Raw genomic sequence first — 19,833 nt, forward strand, 5'->3', positions numbered from 1 at the left:
TTAGAATCAAGTTGTCACTATCACTTGCAACATTTCCTTGTAGACAATGAAGCTGTTGGTGTTCATTATTAACCACCCAGGCAATAGGCTAGCAACTCCGCTCCGCCGCAAACGATGCGCCTCTTTCACAAAGTGATAAGGTTGTGATTGGTAAATGGTCCTGCGGATGGCTTGCCGACCCCACATCGGAAGCGTTATCGGCTACTTGGAATGTCGGATGCATCATCCGGGATTGCGCAACTCCATACCGCCATTGGCAGAATCGGAGGGTTTCCCGTCTCATCCCCTTGTAGTTGTCTCGTTCGAAAGCCTTACGCAACAGTTACTTGAGTTGTAAGCGGTAACCTAAACCGACGTATTTCTCGCGACATGGGAAAACAAACTCGGGAGGTCTGCCGTGGTCAAAAGCTGCCGATGTCCATAATACTGCATTGATTCCCCCCTCAATCATCCTTAATGTTCAATTCTCACGCAGTCACGGTCCTTTAGAATTGGTCCCATCGCTTAGATGGGTCTATCGAAGCGACAAGGTAAGAATGCAGATAATAGGCACAAATGCCCTCTGGATAGGTCGATGGCACACAAGGGACGGTGTCTGCGCTTACAATATCCCGTCTCAACTTTGACGCAAGTTTCCTCCCCGAAACCAACTGATCGCCTGACACCCCCGATCCCCGGGTTATCTTTAGATGCTCCATTGCCTCTTCCATTTCGAAAGCACGTCGATCTTCCCCGCGATGATGTGTTTCTGTGGTCAATGCAACACTCCCCATACCAACTCCGAAGCTAGGAGGAGGATGATGTGGGGTAAAAAAAAAAGTATCCCATAGATAACGCTGGGGCAATGTTCCTCTCGGCTATCTACGGCGAGTCATCTGCCAGCCATGTCTGATAAGCCATGCACTAGTGCTTGGCTTCCCCAAATTTGCCATGCCAATAAAGACACCAGGCTGCGCACACATAAACATGTCGGAACCCTGCTCCGACATATCAGTCCAAACCATCGCGAAGTTCTTGAGAATGACATGAAGCCTTCAAATCGGACCCGCCAGAATCGCCCGCCATGCCGCAATTAAGCCAAGGACAGTACAAAGTTACCAAAAAATGTCAGAAAGCGTACGTGCGGGGATGGCCCATCCGAAAGCGGAGTCCTGACTAACTCTCCCGAAACAAAAAAGTTGCGAAAGATGTCGGGTGATGAAGGTGAAGTGCTCAGGCTCTCAGCCATGCACCCGTTGTGACAGGAAGAAGCATAGATGCATCTTTGCTGCCGAAGACAAGAGGGTGTCGGTTCCAGAGAGGTGAGTTGTCGGGCCTCAAGCGTTGCTCGGGTTGGTTGAGCTGACCCACACGAGTTATCTCCGTGAACTTCAGGGCCGGAATAGCGAGCAGGGGCGCTCAGACCGCTCAACGACTGCTCTGAGTCGGGGCGAGGAGGTTGACCACGCGCAAAACCGTTATGCAGAGGCATATGCAACGCCACATCACACTTCCGTCTCTCAAAGCGAGGACGTTGCAGGCCAGCTGGAAACTCCAAGTCATGGTAAGTTCCTTGAGACTCTCTCATTTTATAAGCAGAAATAAGCTTTACCAGACTGGCGCTCATAATGTGCAACTAACTGAATCGGAACATCTTATTGACTTTATTATAGCAGACAGCCCTCAAATTCACAGCCATCCGCCGTCTGATCCTGAGTCCGAAATAGAGGATGCACCCTCAGACCACGGAGACCACGGGGATTTTGGACCGGGATTTAGACAAAATCCGCTAGTGGACAATGACTACACATTTGCAAAAGTAGGAGAAAGATACTGTAAGTCATAAAGGCGCACTCTAACTTGCCGACCTGCTGAAGACATACTTATGAGGCCATCCTAGGGTACATGGGCCCGACCTCCTCATGGTCGTTTTGTCGACGAGTTCTGGCTCTGCTTGGGAAACGCATACCAGAAGCCGCCCCAGATCCGTGGCATTTGCCACATGAAGGTGCCTTCAGGATGCAGTGGACACCATTAGGCTGTGACGAGGCCCCCGATGTTTCGAACCTTCCACCCCTGGATTACGCTTTGTTCCTGTTCAACACGGCAAAATTCTACCTGGGTGCTGTGTTCTATCTCATTGATGAGCCATCCTTCTTGAAGAACCTCCACGAGTTATATGAGAACCCGGCTGCGAAGGCCAGCTCTTCAAGGCTATGGTACGCTCAGTATCTGCTGATCCTGGCGTTCGGCAAGGCCTTCGTCGTCAACAGCAGCTCCCATGCGGCCCCTCCCGGTGTTCAATACGCCACGAGGGCCATGTCGTTGCTCCCAGACTTGTCGGGACTAAACCCCGATTCCATTCTCTCCATTCAAGCCCTTGCACTAGCAGCCGTATACTTCCAATGTTTAGACATGCGGTTGGCGGCATATCAACATGTAAGGCAGACCCCGACTGTGTTTTCCAATTCACTACTCAGGTGGGACTGACGCAAATTTAGATCGGGCAAGCCCTGCGGATCGGCATTGTCGAGGGCATCTACAGACATATGCCCGAGGAGGTGGTCGGCGTTGAATATTCAAGGCGCTGCAACATTGTGTTTTGGGTGGTGTACACCTTGGATAGAGAGTTTGCGGCCCTTATGGGAGCGCCAAGCTCTATCCGAGACGAGGACATCACCGTGAAGCTCCCTTCGAAAGTGGATGGCTCCCTTGATGCACTTAATATGAGCATTCACGTCCGGCTCTCCCGCCTTATGGCGCGTATTCTCACTAGTAAGTTGCCCAAGAGGATTTGCGTGATCCGCTAGCCGCTAACTCAATCCTGCCAGCGGTCTATGGTGTGGGTAAGGAGTTTGATGGCTCCCTGGTTCCCAACACCCGGTCTATTCTCAGGGATTTAGCCCGCTTATCCAGAGATCTGACGGGACTCCTTGATACTCATTTCCAAGGCTCTGTCAGCAGAGCTTCCAGGATGGCCTTGCGACTAATCCTGTCTTATCACCACGTAAGTGAAGCATATTCCCAAACCGCGAAATGTTCTTTGCTGACCCCAACAGTGCGTGGTCCTTACAACCCGACCTTTGGTCATGTGTGCTCTCCATATTCATATCGAACACTCAGACATGAGCCGCTCTCAGACGGTCTCATTAACGCCCCCTGTTGCGTCTCTTTTGCAGTCATGCGTCGATTCTGCACAGACTGTCCTTCGAACGCTTCGAGTGTTGGGAGACGAAGACTTGCTAGGTGGGAACCAAAACCAGCTCATTATTGTCGCTGCGAAAAGTGCTAACGAATAGTTTGCAGAAGCATTTCTGCCTTTCCAATTAGAGGACGCATTCTCATCCGCGTTTCTCCTCTACCTCATTCGGGTTATCAGCCCATCTCTCCTCCACGACGACTCGTGGTGTGAAAACATCAAATGCGTCTTGGATAGAATGATATCAAAAGGAAGCCTCGTAGCACCACTACGGAAGCTGGAACTCAGCCAGCTGGAGCACATCATGTCGGCCTTAACCCCGTTTGCAGAGCAACCTCCGACGCCGTCCCCTAGCACGGCTCATCCCCAACATCACGAGCACGGGTCTTTTCTGGATCAGATGGAAGAGCCTGGCTGGGATATCTTCGATACTAGCGGCATGGGTGGTCTTTCACCACAAGCGTTGTTGGATTTGGCAGAGCGTCTTGATGTGGAGGATTTGATGCAGTCTGTTCACGAAGGCCAGGATAATAGGAGGTAATGAGACGAAGAATGGTAACAAAAATGCCCTAATAGCGATACGCATTATCAACAACTATAGAGTGTTTTCCATGACTTTGTATAGTCAATGGTGCATCTTAAACATTCTTCAGATTTCGCTTGGTCGCACTAGGGTCTTACAGCGACTCTCGTACAGCCGATTTGAACTAAGTCGATGACTCCAGGTTAAATTATATCTTTAAAATCGGGGCGGTGTAACTGCAAGAGTTGAACAAACTTACGGGAATGACCTGTGCCTTCTCAAGGTCCCAAACATCACTCTTGGCGTAAATATCGTTTCTGATAAGTTCCCAAGCCTCTTCAGCATCCTTGACAGTGTAGATGATCACGCTTCCCTTGAAACTGGGTTGCTTTCCCTCAGTAGGGTGCTCCTCAAACATGGCACCTATGTTCACCAACTCCGTTAGAATGACTCCAATCTGCCAAAACGACCCAATCACGTACCGCCCAGAACGACATTTCCAGCACTCGTTTGGCCCTTGCAGTCAGCCAGATGAGTGCTATCGCGAATCAGCCACCACGACATAATCTATGGATGCCTCGGCCGTTCAATTGACCAGCCAAGAGAAACTTACGGCCTCACTTCCAAGCGCTTGGCGAGCGCGTTCGGCTTATCCGGGAGGATGCATAGGAACTCGCTCTTGACGCCGGTAGCCATTGTGCGGTAACGGAAAGTGAACGGTGAGGTCTTTGTGGCCGACTTGTCTCTGATCAAGTTTCGGGCTGCGGGGATGAAGCTGTTCCTCAAGGCGCGTGTGGAGATAGACATTGTGGGCTGTAACGAGGGGTTGCGGAGATGCTGACTGCTACTCGGGCATTGATTGCGGCGTCATGTGACTGGATCGTGTGGAGGTGTTGAGCGTTCGCCCAAAGCTACGACATCGGAGTTGAGGGAAACGAAGCACGGGCTTCACCGCGCTGGTCCGATGCCGGAATATTTTGCCGAGACTAACCGGTTGTGCAATGTGGCCGGTCCCAGAGGCTCCAGTACCTCCGGCTACACTCCCGCGAGCGACACATCAAAACAACCACGAATAGTAACAACGAAGCAAGAACTTTTATTCATAGGGGCGACGAAGACCGGGCATATTGCCAGGAGTTAAGCCATGCAAGAAAATAAAAATGAAATTGAATATGGAAAAAAATGAGGTCGTACCCGGGTTCGAACCGGGGTTACCAGAAGGTGTCTGAAGCAGATCAAAATCTGGCTCGGGGGGAGTCAGCATGCGATGACGTCGTAGTCGAGTCTCGGAGGAACTTACAGTGATAACCACTACACTATACAACCGTACGTGTGTCACAGAGTGGAGGCACGCGATGGTTCACAATGTCACGAATCCACATTAAGACTGACGACCCGCATCTGTCTCGGCTACGGCCAGAAACGCGTACGCGTTACTAGGTCTCATATTACAGCCATCGCGCAACACGGCATCCTTTCGCCATATACATTGGTCTTTTGGCTACGATCCCTAGTCTGTCAGTCACTTCATGGCGTCTTAATAGTTGTGAGCTTTTTGCAGCAAGAGACGCGATTTTTAGGTCAACAAACATGAATTTATACATTGGCGGGTGATTAAGGCTAGACTATGCCGGCGTCGAGTGAGGAGTCGACCGTAAATTGGTACTCGGTGCGCCCATGCAACGCAATACTCTTTCCACCGTAAACGAACTTTCCTTGCGTAGATATAGGGGCGCGAATAGTAACGCCGATATTGTTGCCGCTGATACTCCAATCCACGCTCAAGTCGCCATTGAATGCAGTAATAACCTTGGCGCTCGCTGTCTGTAAGCCTAACTCAACACCAGCCGCAGGCGCTACAACCCAGTTGCGATATCCGAAGCCGTCTGTTCCTGCAGCTGGCTGCAGGCCGGCAACCCATTCCGTCAAGACATATGTCGCCGCCCCGCCCCACGGATGACTTAAGCTCGTGAATAAGTCCAGGCCCGGCTGGAGCGTTGCGGCGTTGACGTATTCCCAGCTCGCCCCAACGGCACTCTTGTTCTGTGCCTCCGTGCCGGGGAGCATCGCACCCCAAAGGCTTTTGATTAGGTCTTTGGCCGTCTGGGTATCGTTACCCATGAACAATGCAGTGAGGAGGAAGCCGTTGGTGTTTGGAGAAATGTTGATGCTCGTGTCGTTGGAAGACACGCCCGAATTGTCCTTGTACCCGGGCCCCAGCTTCAAAGTAGACAGGGCAGAGAGAGACCGTGCTGTGCGATTCGTATCCGCCACGCCGGAAGTGATGCAAAAGGCGGTGCCTGTCACAGAAATACTGTCCAGATCCGCGACCGAAAGCCCGTACGCACCAATCTTGTCGTTCCATAGGCGCTCGTTTATCGCCTTGGCCAACGACATTGCAGCCTCTCGGTATTGCGTAGCAGAGTCGGTGTCATTGAGCACGGTGGCTACGTCGGCAGCGCCATGGAGCGTCTGGACTGCTTCGCAACCTATCGCAGAGCCCCCGTCCGCTGGGCCGGTGAATGCGAAGCCGCCTTCGAACGTCAGGAGGCCAGTCGTCTCGTTGATTTGCGGGAGGAGCCAGTCGATCACCTTTTGCCATTGGGCCCAGGTGGATCGCGCCCACTCAATGTCATTGTTCAGTCGGACGTGATCGTTGAATGCCATCAGACCAAGGAGCTGGTAGTCTTGCAAGCCAAAACTACCGTCTGGTGCCAGAGCGGTGGCGACGGACTTGAGGTCGTAGCCTAGGTTGGGCGAGATGTTCATCTGGCCATTTTCGATCTGCGAATCGATCAGAAGCTGCAGGGTCCCTCGGGACTGGTCCGTCCGTGACGTGCTGGCTGATATAATGCGAGCGGTGTGATAAAAGTCGCCGAGCCAAACCAGTCTATCGCGCTTGGGTCCATCCAAACAGACGCTTTCATAGTTTGCGCGTGTTCCATATTCGGTGAGCACGTCTTCGCTCGTGAGATTATTTGAATACAACGCGGAGCCGTTGACAGTGTCGTAGACAAGCACATTTTTGAAGTATGCAGCTTGGTCCTGGTAAGCGCCGAACCCAAACGAGCCGGTGAATTCGGGCGACCCCGAAAAGGACGTAGCGGCGAGCGCCCAGGGGTAGTCGGAACGCGAGATGTTAAGCACCTGCGTGTCGTTGATAGACACTGCCAAGTGCCCTGTTGGTGCCATAGACGCCTTGATGCGGTACCAAGTGTTTTCCTGGACTGTGAAGGGCACTTGGAAAACGTCGAGAATATAACTTGACAGGGTTGTCTGGTTCACGAAATCCGGTCCATAGGCCAAGGAGATGGTGTTTGGCGGCGTGAGAGTGGTGTTGACGTTGGCGAAACGGTTGGACTCCGGGAGCTCGCCTGTCAAGAGCATTGTATATCCGTTGCCAGCGACGACTCCACCCTGGAAGTTGACATCAGCATCGAGCCATGAGATATTGGGAGGGGGCTAAGCCAAGTCTTACCGTAACCCACCAACTTCCACCTTTCTGGATTTTGGTATCAAACTCAAGCGTGTAATTGCTCCAGGTCGTCGCTTTGTACGTTAGGGATGGCCGCACGCTTCGCGCAAACACTCCATCCTCCTCGCTCACTTCCCAGATGCTCTTCTGTGTCCCCTTGTCAAAGCAGGCCGCAGTCGCCGCTCGAGCTCCTAGCTTCCATATTTCGTTCAAGGTCTCATCATCACTTTCAAACCGCCCAGGCAGGTCTTCAGGCTCGACAGTGTCAATGGTCGCCTCAAACCCTACGTTTGAGAATGTGACAGTTCCATTGGTCAAGAGCCTGATGGATTGCCATTTCTGGCCTCCCTGGATCAGCGGCGACACAACCCGGCCGACGACGGTGATGTTGAAAGTCTCGACGCGGAAACTGTTGCTCAGCTGGTTGGAAAAAGTGTATGGTCCATCGCCGAACGGGCGATTCAGGCCGTCAAAGTGCTCGGTGTACTTGACCTCGATCTGTGCTGGGGCGCTGATGGCGGAGACGTCGAAGACCGGATAACCCGCCCTCTCGGCCCCGTAGTCCAGGGTGGCCACCGGAGTTTCCGGGCTGAGGTCAAAGGCTTCGAACGACCGGGTTTGGAGTTGAGCTGCATCGCCAGTGGCTATTCGCTTTGCCGTAAATGTTCTGCAAAAGGCAGAAGTTTGTCAGAATATCGCGTCTTCCGAAATGGCTGATTCTACAGCTATGTTCCTCACCTGGCAGTGGTTGAGTTGCTGTTTTGTGCAGCTGTGACGAGTCCTGCGGCAACCGCAGCCAGCGCGAGTGGAACGACCATTATTCTCTCCCGATGCAGTGTCAAAGGTAAAGAAGATGGAACACAACACACATGTGAAACATGTATAAGAAGTGATGCGCTTCGCCTGCAATTCGATGATATTTTTTGCACACAGTAGTGTCAGTCGGGTTGTGGGCGTCGCCTTGTATTGTAGTTAAAACTTTTGAATGATCCACACCTTAGATTACATTACGTCTCGCACATTGCGCGTCTCTGGGGCATCAATCTTCGGACGATCGGTTTCCGAACAAGCGGTCCTCCTGTCCATCTCTTGTGTTGTTAACGCTATTTGGATCTGCTCGGAAAGCCCGTAAACCCCACAAAATACCATGAGTTTGGTATCGCTCGCAGGTTGCTCACCCGGTTGGGGAGAGTTCCCCAGACGAGGTGGCAGGTGCACGCTGTTAGTTTGCGGGGAACACACGCGGGGAAGGCTGCGGGGAAAGTCACCGGGTCGCATTCCGAGCATATGAATCTTTTGGCCGGCATTGACATCGGTAGGATTAGCACCAGAACCCACTCGTCTCAAGCTAAGCTGAAAAAGTTGAACAAAACGTCTGGAAGTGACACTCTGTGTTCGGGGAGGTGCTGCGTCGAGAGCCATTATTCGTTGGACCTTGTAACCGACTTCGCATGATGTGCGCACTTGGTTGGTTGCCATACTCATGTGTTTGTCAAACACATCTGCACTGTAGGCTTGGTGTCAAATGAAATGGTACTCTTGCACGAGTGAATAATTTCAAGAGGTATATTAAGTCTCAACTATTCGACGCATCATGGACTGGGTATTATAGATGGGCGATTGTTGCAACAGAGTGGTTATCTAGCCTTTTTGGTCATTCTTCTTCTCGTCCAAGCAGATACACAAGGCACACATGAGGGCCATATCGACCCCCGGTGCGACAGTAAGCGCATATGTCTGCTTGCCTCCAAAGAGGTCACGGGCTCTGAGCATGTTTCTGTCAATCCGACCCAGTACCTGGCCAGTGCTGGTGTCGATGATGTCAGCTTGCGTCGACACCCAGTTACCCTTCATCTCGAGGGTCTCGGTCTTGCCAGTGCTGGGGGACACGAAAGTTGCGGTTGCTTTCGAACCGATAACTAAGCGAAAAGTCAGTTGTTTCCATCTTCTCTTGGGCCATGGTCGGGACTCACGCGCAAAGCTGCTCTTGACTTCCATAATCTTGTTACCGTTAGGATCCTGTGCGACGAAGGTCGTGTGGAGATGCAAATGCTCCTTTGAAATGTCAAACAGGTGGTTGTTCGACATGTCGTAGACCGACTTTCGCCCGGAGATGGACATTGCCTTGCCTTGCACACGGAGGATCGGTTGACCGTTACTGAGTTTGATATCGAAGCTATCGCCAGTGAGGGAGAGCATCTTCTCTTTCAACACGAGGGTCTCGCTTTGGCGTGCCGTCAATTGAGGGAAGATGCCGATCGAGCTTGTGGCCGGGGCCAGCTGATGGGCTGCCATGTTGACCGTGTTTTCTGCGCGTGGCCGTCGTGGGTTTTTGTTATGAATTGAGAGGTTTGTAGGGTCACTGCTGTTTGGGAGGCTATTGGGGTAGGAAGATGACTACGGAACGAGCAGTCTGTTCGTACGTTGGGGACACTGAATGTTTTATAGAGGCGCATGTGAAAGGTTAAAGGACGATCAATTCTTCGCCTGTAAAATCAGCCCAACCCCGCCAGCTTACTGGCGTGGCTTGGGGCTGACCAGAACGCAGGAGGCGCTGCTTGCGCTACCTGTGTAGCTGACAATTCCCAGCCCATTAGATGTCACATCGATCGGAAAGCATAACGGGCTGAATGGGCTGAGATTGCCGCAGGTCGGATTGGGCTTGCTATGACGTCATTTCGGGAAGACGTGTGTCTTTTTGCATCAGAGGGGGAGATTATTAGCGGTGATCAGACCCTTGAGGTCTGGAGGGAACGGGTTACCTCTGACACTACTCACACTAGGTGGAAATTTCATGAGAATGGACCAAGGCGCGAGCTAATACTTGGCAAAAGAGCACGCCGCTCTCAACAGCCGATCGCCGTTGCTCGTGTTACTTTGGTTTTAGTGGACGGATAAGCTGAGACATTCCTTTCCATTATACCTTGGTTCCTAGCAGCCACCCTACATACTACCCAGCCACACCAAAATCATCATGCATGAGATTGGGTAAAGGTCGTACCTGTGTTCGGCACAGCCACAACTATGGGCATGTGACCTGTCGAGCCACCATTCAAGTTGCAATCACAAGCCTGGATAAGGTTCGAAGTAATTCAACCAGCCACAGGCCAAGTGGCCCTGAAACAGTGGCTGGGGCTACCAATTGTGTGTCATGTTGTGTTCTTGGTGCGTCAAGATGACGTGAACCCGGAGTCTGCTTCGCCCAAGTAGACGAAAGCTGTGGTTGGATTGTGGCAGTGCAAACCATTGGACGATGCAAGTAACTTACAACTTAGAGGTATCATTTAAAGTATACATCTAATTATGACCCAGGATTTGAGGAAATGATTCTACTACGAAGTCATATCCCAGACATTATAAGAGAAGACAATGCAACCCAAATAGTTCTGACAGTCAATCAACAATCAAAACCTGCAATGTTGGAAATGTAAGAGAATACCAGTGTGAATTAACATTATTTTGGCTGTTCTGATTGATAATCAGTACCAACATGAAAAGGATTTAGGTGCATTATGAATTCCTCCTTGACAATATTCTGTTGGCTTCATGGTGTGCGTTTACCAGCCCATTCATCGTCAAGTTTCGAGGTGGTCAATTCGCTGCCTTGGCTCTGGAATAATTATGTATGCCTAAAAAAAGCTTAAAAACATTACTTCACAGTAAAAAAGATTTATTATCGAAGTTTTCTCGGGTTTTGTGATTTCACATCTTGGAGCTTCTTGGATCGTCTCAGCGCGTGGGCAAACACAGTCGACTGGCCATTGAATATATTGCCATGGCACGAGAGCTCTCGGCACAGTTAATTTACAAAAAGCTTAGCTGCCGGTATCGATACAAAAAGCCCAGCTGCCGAAAGATCCATGCCTTGTTGCACTTCACGCGGGAGCCGTCTGCCAGTCATGTTTGATGTGGGGAAAAACAAGCTTTTGACATTAACCTGGCTCCAATCTATCTTGCTCCACCTCAATATGGCTCACTCGGCACTTCGGCTTGGTTATCAGTGCAATCTTTGGGGAAATAGAGAGATAATGCTTCCGACCTGCCCTTTTCGTCGATGATTGAATTGCACGCCATGCAACTCCTCACGCAAGAGGAGACGCACAGTGAACAACCGAATTATTAACTCATTTGCAATGACAGAGAAAGTTGCAGCAGGCAGATGACATGCCTCCTTCGGCCAAGCGGTGTCCACCTTTCAATTTCGCATCATTTGATCCCCAATAGCAGCACCCGGTGGGCGGCTCAACACTCCCAAATATTCACCTAGTTATACAATGGTACGGCCTGTTTCCTGGCCGTTTCTTGGCCGTTTCTTGGCAGACCTTCGACCTTGAGTCTTGATCCAACCGCAAGGCATCTGACAACATGCGGTTATTAAGTGTTGCTACCGGGCTCACTGCTGCCCTTAGCTTGCCTTTGATTTCGGCGTGGGTTTCGCCTGGCTTGCATCGGGCTGCTCGATCCAACCGTCAAATTGCAGTCGATAACAGTAAGAGGGCCCCGCGGCACGTTGAGCGCCGTAGTGCTTTGCAGTACTACACAAATAAAACCAGTGGTAAGTCATGCCGGATAGTTCTTGGGTTTCGCGGCGCTGACAAAAATTTCCTTTACAGCCTTCTACGTGGATGGTACGCAGATTCCAGACGTAGGATTCGATGTTGGGGAAAGCTACGCAGGTCTGATTCCTGTCGACGCCACCAAGCCACAAGATGAACAGCAGAAAAACTTCTTCTGGTTCTTTCCCACTGAAAACCCAGCCGGCAAAGACGATATTGTAATTTGGTTCAATGGCGGCCCCGGGTGTTCGTCAATGGAGGGTAAGTACATTCGCTAAGGAGATGACAATGTCATGACTGATAGGTCTTTTACCATACTCAGGATTCCTACAAGAGAATGGTCCCTTTTTATGGCAATATGGAACTTACAAGCCTGTACCCAATGCATGGTCATGGCACAAACTAGCAAACGTGATATGGTAGGTCTTTGAGCGCCTTCCTGACATTGCAGAGCTGACTATCTTGGGAAGGGTTGAATATCCTATCGGCACAGGCTTTAGCAGCGGAAATGTCACTGCCACAAACAACGCCGAAACAGCAGACCAGTTCGTTGGCTTTTGGAAGAACTTTTTGCAAACATTTGACCTCCAGAATAAGCGCATCTTCATTGGAGGAGAGAGCTACGCTGGAATTTACGTGCCTTACGTCGGTGCTGCCATGTTGGACAAGAACGACACAACGTATTTCGATGTCAAAGGCGCGGTGTACTACGATCCGGTCATGCCCTATTCGGACAATCTGGGTTTTGACCATGCAGCTTTTCCCGCGTTCCACCGATACTGGGAGAATGTCTTTGGGCTTCCTCAAAGTGCAAAGGAGCAGTTGGAGAAGGACAACAAAAAATGCGCACTGGACGCCTACATGAACAAGCACCTAACCTACCCTCCCCCCGCACGACCTTGGCCATCTGCCAAGATCACTGATGACTGCGATATCATTGCTCACTTTGACGAGATCATGGGCGTCATAAACCCATGCTTTAACGGGTATCACATTCTCGACCAGTGCCCCGTTCTCTGGGACGTACTGGGATTTCCTTCCATCATGTACACTCCTCCTGGGGTGACTTTGTGGTTCAACTACCCAGCCGTCCGAAAGGCTATACATGTTCCTGAGGACCATCCTACTTGGACCGAATGTCAGGATCCTGTTTACGTGGACGGCAATGACAACTACAACGGAACCGAGCACGAGGAAAAATTCCAGACGCTTGTTGAGCGCACGAACAATGTCCATGTCGGATCCGGATTGGCGGACTACGTGATTCAGCCAAATGTTACTACGCTTGGTATTCAAATGGTCAGATGGAACGGGAAGCAGGGATTTCAACAACAGCCTTCAAAGGAGCTGCTCATTCCGACCATCAACATTAGCGATGACAACGTCCCCAGCTGGGCCGGAGGAAACGTGCAAGGGTCAGTACATACTGAGCGCGGCTTCACCCACTCAACTGCCAAGCTGAGTGGCCATATGGTACCGCAGTATGCTCCTGCGGTAGCATTTCGTCATCTTGAGCATCTGCTTGGTCGTGTAGACTCGTTGTCAGGTGGCGCACCTTGGTCTGTAAATATCTCAACCGTGTTCGAATGGCCTTACTAGGCCCGCGCACAGTTCTAATGACAGAAGCAAGTAAATCACCTCTGGTTTTTGAGGAGGCTTGGCCTTGCAATGAACTCTTTCTCACGGTCTCGATGTCTCTTGATGCCTGGTTGGAGAATTATGCACTACCGTGTATGTACCCAATATTTATCCGTCAATACGAAATAATTTTGCTCAGTCCAGTTCTTTTAGTGATTTGGTGCATCTCGGACGTCCTAACAAGTGGGCCGATAAACTACAGAAAATCAAGAACTTCGCACAATTTAGGTAGATCACTCAAGACTCGGTATTTTGTCAACTTGAGACGTATCCGTTTGGGACTTGTGCTAGGAATGTCTTATTTGAGTATTCAGACCAGTTTACTATGATAACGGAAACAGGTTGAAGGCCAATTACAACTTAACATGGTTCAAATCAAACAAATTACACTTGCTAACTTTTTCACAGCGAAAAAGGCTACTTTGGGTAAGTATTTGAATAGGCTGAAGGTCATGTGTATGTTGACTACTAAGCGTAATGAGAGTGGATGCTCCCGTCTAACTTTAATATAAGCTTCAGTAAATGCAGACCATCATTCCCCGATGTGCCAAGGTTATTACAACCTGACCTCCATCGCTTCCAATATTGTATGTCTCCTTAAGAGGTAACTAGCCAACATACTTGACAGTCACGGTGCTGCCACTGACGGAGCCCTCAGCAAGAACCGTCTTGCCTCCGTTAGGGGAGATGTCGATAATGTCCGATCCAGCGGGGGTAGTCGTGCCGCTGGAGCCTGAAGCCGAAGCACCAGTAAAGGTGACAGTGCCGAAGTCAGCGAGAGTGACTTGGCTGCCGTTCTCCTGGAAAGCCTCGACAATCCACTCGGCGTTGGTCTCGCAGAGAGAAGAGGGAGTGCTGGTGAAAGAGTGTGTGACTTTCTGGCCCGTGGTCAGGTTCTCAAGGGTAGCGACGCCCTTGGTCTTGGAGGACGCGTCAACCGTCATCTTGATCTTGTCGCCGACGCTGACATCGAAGTTGTTGAAGTTGTAAGCATAATCCGGGATCCACTCATACCAGGCGTCAAAGGTGCCGTCGGCGTAGAAGGAAATTCCCGTCTGGAGAATGGCGGTCTGGCAGGTGTCGCCATCGATTCCAACCCAGGCGGACGCGGCAGCTCCTCGGGAGCCGCTCACTTCGGGAACGGTGATGGTGCCCGTGACGTGGTTGTAGCCAGTCCCGATCTTGACGGCACCGGCCCAGTTGCCAGAGTAGTCCACGTTCTTGTCATTGGTGGAATCCAGAGAGTCAACGGAAAGCCTCTGGTTGGGGGCCGAGCTGAATCTGGCTCGCTGGGAGGAGCGAGGGATCAATGGCGAAGTGTCCCGTTGAACGAGCTTGGTGCCGGGGGCGGCGGCGGCAAGGCCAACGGCTGAGAGGAGAACAACGGCGAGCTTCATCTTGTAGGATGGTTACGAGGGAGATGATCTGAATTGAAGGATGGATTGTATGGAAGTCTTTGTCTCAAGGCCGCGGATGCTGATGCAAGTTCATATGTCTTGGCAGCGATTTCATACCTTCTTTATAGCTGTTCAAGATGCCCCCGTCACCGGCAACTCGGCAGCCATCATTCTGCATCTTCACGCTATGTATGAGCCACTATCCTACTTATCGCAGGTAATTTGATTCACGATGCCGTATTCCGAAAAATGGTTCTGTAGCAGCACCTATTCTTTGTGAAAGATGCACTTGAACCCGTCCGTCACATTACAGCGCATCTCAAGCTCCTCCCTTTTTGGGAAACATCGTGAAGCCGCCGTCGTTGAGAGTCGTATCAAGGGTCCCCCAGTGTATACCACTTTCCTTTCTGGAAAGGTCGTTTGTAATGGCGCCATAGCTTATAGCAGCATGAGTGCCGAGAAAAGGTTGGGGCTGTGGATACATTATTGGCGGACAGGGCAAAGGCCGATGGTTGATTGGAGTAACGTTGCCAAGACAAGGGTTCGTTAGCTTTCGCGCTCGCGGATATAAACACTCTTCAAGATTAGTGTGCTGTGTCTCCGCCATGAGAGATCTGAATGACGGGACAATTTAGGCGCATCAAACGACTGCCGCTGGAATCCCGGCGGGAATCCGGCACATCGCATCCTCCACTATGCGATGAGATTGACCGGATGTGGAAGGAGGGCGGGAGAGACTAATGATTAGCCTCGGATAGGAAATAAGAAATGTTGAGCCGTGAAAGCAATGCCAGCAGGTTATAACGGCTGCGATTCAAAAACTATCAGCAGTCACGTTGTCGTTTTACACTTTCTTCAAAACTGGTCATTCCACGGTGAAGTATCGCGATATCTTCGCCCTCAGCATTGTAAATGTGCGATGCTGGAATCTTTCAACGTTATTAGAACTTCTTGATTACGATAGGGTCAACTTTATAATATCACTGGCTCTGTAAACATACTTGACTTCTTCCGACCATTATTTAGCCAATTTTTCTTTAACGACGTAATGGTCGGCGAATCCAAGGCTTTGCTGCTTAGTTGAATTAAACTCTGCCAGCGGGTTAACGCGCGTACTCTAACACGAGCTGGTTCCATTACGAGATAATGTATGTGTTGGATGACGTGACCAGAATACGGACAGGCGGTCAGCAGTTATATCTACGATTCCACTGCTGCTGCTGCTTACCTCCTACTTTCTCTTCTACATACCGATTTACAGCTTCCGAATACACCATAGATATTCGGCGAGCTCCAGCCCATACGGGCAGTCCTGTTGTATACAACAGATACTCTGTGATTCCAACAGTATGCAGGCATGTATTATTTGCAATGCATATTAGTTCTTGTTATCTTAATACAGTCGTCTTAAATATCTATGGGGCGTGTATACCAGAATTGTGCTTATGAAACCCTTCGCCCTATTGTCCAATTGGGGCCATTTAGTACCGCATAGGCTTCATGTATACTTTTGTGTAATCGCATGGCACGGCTAATTATCCCGATCCTAATTCTCTTCAAGTATTCGGATAAAACCAGGCAAATGCAATCATGATCCGTACAGTAGCTAAGTTTTGTCTGGCACTCTGATGCAACCCATCTATACTACCAGAAAGACGTGATATGATATTTCCTCTGAGCGCAAAAGAGCAGACAGAGCTTTGATTCCGCATGTAAAAATCCAAACATTCTTTAAATATTTCATACTTCAATTCAGGTAGCTCACTGCCGTACTGGTGATATCCCACTGAGATATGAACTACTAGTCTGTTGTACCAATGTCATGGTCCTGCTCTGTTCTGGACGATAACGAAGCAGGCAAACGAAGTACACTAGGTACAAAATGAACAAAAAGTGGAATAAATCTATGAATCACTCTCTGAATGTTCCCAGCATGTAGGAAACGGTATTGGTTATGTTGTTGCATAAAATACACACTCCTATTTTCGGACAATTAAACGAAACCCAACGTCATGAGCTTCTCGTTTGCAGAAAAATGATCAGTGTAAGTATTCAGTCATACTCATAACCTAGTACATTTATTTTTTGTTATCTAGAATGACCTTTCAATATAAAATTCAGTTATTACGACCATCCTTCTCGTGGTCCAGCCTCCAGATGCAGCCCTAGCAGCGTGACACAGCCGCCTCCAAAGGAGCAGATTACCATAATTCAAGCTAGTCGTATATTACGTACAACATGAATAAAATAGCTGGCCCATAGTTTATATCCAGTATCTACGGAACAAGTTGTGCGGCGAAGACCATCCCCCGAGTCCCGAACAGGTCTGGTGGAAATAACAAGCCAAAAACAAGTTGACCATCCACTCTGGTCCCATGCCTAAGGCAATCGTTTGTAAAAACAAAAATAGAATACACCCAAGTGAAGCATCCTGTGAGCATTAGAACACGCATTCGACTGTTTAGTCAGTCTCGCCGTGTCTCTCTGTCTACCCAGGCTGGTCCTCTCGGGGCCACATAATATCCGAATGGCCGAACCATGAGCGACCCTATAACTCGGAGTTGACCCACAAGTGGAGCGGAACTTAGCCGGGGCCGCAAGGCGAGTAATGCCAAAACGGGTTTTCTGGCGCAATGTCCATTCCCAGAACCAAGCACAGCAAACAAAAAATTCCGTCTGATCTAGCCGAGAACCTAATGGCATGACAGTATTTAGCATTGCTCCATACTTGGGCTATGGCATTCACATGTGGAGAGATAAGACTTAATCAATCGCATGACGATTGATCACACCGCGCGATAGGCGTACTCATGGAAGACTGCCTTTATGCATAGAAAAAGGGAATTGCTACCTCGACGAACAACAATGTATCGCGTTTTTCTTCCGCGCGTTCCGAGGAAGGCCAGTGACTAAATTGGCTATAATCGAATACAGGGTGCACGTGGTGCTTATCGTGGTGTATTATAAGGGGTGGCCTTCAGGTACGAATAAACCTGGAACGGTAGCACTGCAGGTTGGCTGCAGGTTCTTTGCAGCTGTCTGCAGATTGGAGAGTCATGTCAAGGTGTATCCCGGTCATTCACTGCCACACAGGCTCCATCGCGCCTCCCGGATGCAACCGTATATACCCCCTTAATTAGAGTTTCGCCAAAAGAAGCCGGGGCGTCCTCGTCAGTTGACGTGCGTTCATCATGAGATTCATTCTAGAACGTCACTAGTCTTCCCACGTCAACCCTCCCTCCCATCAGTATTTCAAGGACAGGTGCAGAAACAGTAATTGCGTTAACAAATCGAAGATGGCGAGCATTAATCATTATTAGAATGACCGAAAATAGAATATTCTAGCTTACATGCGTTGATCCTTGTTGAGGTTCAAGAAGCGGATCGCTAGCCAGCACTGGTGCAAAAAGAAAAGAAAAATCACAGGTTTAGTGCTAGACTCATCGGCAGTCCCGCTCAACGGGATGTCACAGTACCAGTCGGGGGAATCGACTAGAACGAGCAGTGTCACCTCCGAATGTCAGATGACACCAGGTACCGCGAGCTGCTACATGGATCCTACGATTGTGCTCTAGCATTGATGGATTCGTCTGACCGTTGCGACTGGTCACTAGAAGCTATGATAAAAAGTCAAATCACAAACAGTATTAACACGTCTATGAAGAATAATTTGAATAGTGCATTGAATAATAAACAGAGCAAATATAATTGACAGTAATTGACAGTGTATGGATGATGTTTGAGAGCGAGCATATTTACGATACACGAGACCACACTTCTATAGGTATACGAACACCAACAACGCCTAGAATTCGTAAAACTAAACGGACCAATTCCGCTACTGATTGGCCAGAGTCACTCCTGGTCAAGATGCCTTTGTTTGGTGCACGTCAGACACCACCGGTCCAGAGCCGGCTAAGGACGTGAGTGGAGTCATGGCGGTTTGCCAGCCTTACGGACAGGCCGGCCTTGCTAGTGAAGCGACAAAAGCCTTAAGATCTAGACCCCAGCATCTCCACGCCGGTCGCTTAGCAGCGGCCGCGGACCTCGTTGGTGGGAGCCTTGCAGTACAGGCCCTGGCCGTCGGCGCAAGCGAAGCCAGTGTTGGCAACCTCGCGGCAGGCAGCCTCCCACTCCTTGCCGGCGATCGAATCGTTGTCAGAGTTCTTGACGCACTGAGGGATGTTAGCGTCATGTGCCCAAAATGGTAAAAATACTACTTACACGTCCAGAGGCGGAGTCGTAAGTGCCGGCACCCCACTGGTAGCTCTTGGAAGCGTAAAGCTCGCAAGCCTTGGTGGTGATGCGCCAGTTGTAGCTGTCACCGTTGTGGCAGGCGCAGCTGTCGTGGAGGTCGGCAGCACTGATGTTGCGTTAGTCAGGCTCTTTGTAGTCTGGCGAATTAAGGGGACTTACGCGACGGAGAAGAGGACAAAGAGGGAGGCGACCTTGGCAATGGTGAACTGCATTTTGGCGGTGATTGGAGAGATTGTGGGTGGGATGGTTGGTAAAAGTAGTGACTGTAATGGAGTTGGTTGTGAAATGAATGAACGGAGTTGGTACTGATTACTAGATCTGGACCGAAGAAAAGAATGTGATGGGCGTGAATGGGGCTGGAGTTAAACGTCACTATCCTGAGGTGGAATCTCTGCTGGTTTATATCCACGGCCACTTACAACGAGTCACGGCCTTCAACTCAACTATCATTCTCGGATATGGACTTGCCAACGAGCGGCAAAGGGTGACATCCCACTTCCAGGTTCCACACTGATCGCATTCGTTCCTTCCGCTGGCGCCGAGTCCCGTACACCCCGTGGCCCGCAATAGGAGTTTGATCATCATTGAAGGCGGCATCACCGTGTGGATGAATGTGACCTCTGGGCGCCCCTCTGGGCGGTGCAGAATCTCGCAGGGCCCTTCTCCATACTTCATCAAACTCAATATGCACCTTAAAGAGGGAAACACGGGCTTCCTTCAGCCCTTTGGAGCTTGAACGCCTTTGAGCCCTTGCTAGCTAGGCTGATTGTGACTATTTGCGTCTAACACCGACTTCTTGGTCAAGGGGG

At 50.1% G+C, this 19,833-nt stretch overlaps 6 protein-coding genes across 6 annotated transcripts; 2 read left to right on the plus strand and 4 right to left on the minus strand.

Annotated features, from left to right (window-relative positions):
• Positions 1–1,197: 1,197 nt before the first annotated feature.
• On the plus strand, positions 1,198–3,719 carry EsH8_I_000267 (Zn(II)2Cys6 transcription factor; the record flags this gene model as incomplete). The annotated part of the gene is made up of 8 exons (XM_083267680.1): positions 1,198–1,301; positions 1,356–1,543; positions 1,653–1,814; positions 1,880–2,418; positions 2,481–2,754; positions 2,811–2,986; positions 3,039–3,225; positions 3,286–3,719. 8 exons carry the CDS (start codon positions 1,198–1,200, stop codon positions 3,717–3,719), a joined length of 2,064 nt encoding a protein of 687 aa, XP_083118118.1.
• A 136-nt stretch (positions 3,720–3,855) lies between these two features.
• Positions 3,856–4,508, minus strand: EsH8_I_000268 (YciI family protein; the record flags this gene model as incomplete). The annotated part of the gene is made up of 4 exons (XM_083267681.1): positions 3,856–3,885; positions 3,961–4,124; positions 4,184–4,239; positions 4,315–4,508. 4 exons carry the CDS (start codon positions 4,506–4,508, stop codon positions 3,856–3,858), a joined length of 444 nt encoding a protein of 147 aa, XP_083118119.1.
• An 813-nt stretch (positions 4,509–5,321) lies between these two features.
• Positions 5,322–9,471, minus strand: EsH8_I_000269 (Six-hairpin glycosidase-like protein; the record flags this gene model as incomplete). Its single annotated transcript, XM_083267682.1, has 4 exons — positions 5,322–7,118; positions 7,180–7,827; positions 8,974–9,095; positions 9,150–9,471. The coding sequence occupies 4 exons, from the start codon at positions 9,469–9,471 to the stop codon at positions 5,322–5,324; spliced, it is 2,889 nt and encodes a 962-aa protein (XP_083118120.1).
• A 2,070-nt stretch (positions 9,472–11,541) lies between these two features.
• Positions 11,542–13,800, plus strand: EsH8_I_000270 (Alpha/Beta hydrolase protein; the record flags this gene model as incomplete). Its single annotated transcript, XM_083267683.1, has 5 exons — positions 11,542–11,731; positions 11,790–11,993; positions 12,055–12,151; positions 12,203–13,147; positions 13,779–13,800. 5 exons carry the CDS (start codon positions 11,542–11,544, stop codon positions 13,798–13,800), a joined length of 1,458 nt encoding a protein of 485 aa, XP_083118121.1.
• A 178-nt stretch (positions 13,801–13,978) lies between these two features.
• EsH8_I_000271 (peptidase A4 family-domain-containing protein) lies at positions 13,979–14,767 on the minus strand (the record flags this gene model as incomplete). The annotated part of the gene is made up of 1 exon (XM_083267684.1): positions 13,979–14,767. One exon carries the CDS (start codon positions 14,765–14,767, stop codon positions 13,979–13,981), a length of 789 nt encoding a protein of 262 aa, XP_083118122.1.
• A 4,028-nt stretch (positions 14,768–18,795) lies between these two features.
• On the minus strand, positions 18,796–19,236 carry EsH8_I_000272 (uncharacterized protein; the record flags this gene model as incomplete). Its single annotated transcript, XM_083267685.1, has 3 exons — positions 18,796–18,942; positions 18,992–19,130; positions 19,184–19,236. The coding sequence occupies 3 exons, from the start codon at positions 19,234–19,236 to the stop codon at positions 18,796–18,798; spliced, it is 339 nt and encodes a 112-aa protein (XP_083118123.1).
• Between the last annotated feature and the right edge of the window lie 597 nt (positions 19,237–19,833).

Source organism: Colletotrichum jinshuiense, chromosome 1 (genome assembly GCF_051148585.1).
Source record: "Colletotrichum jinshuiense chromosome 1, complete sequence".
NCBI classification, from domain to species: Eukaryota; Fungi; Ascomycota; class Sordariomycetes; order Glomerellales; family Glomerellaceae; genus Colletotrichum; species Colletotrichum jinshuiense.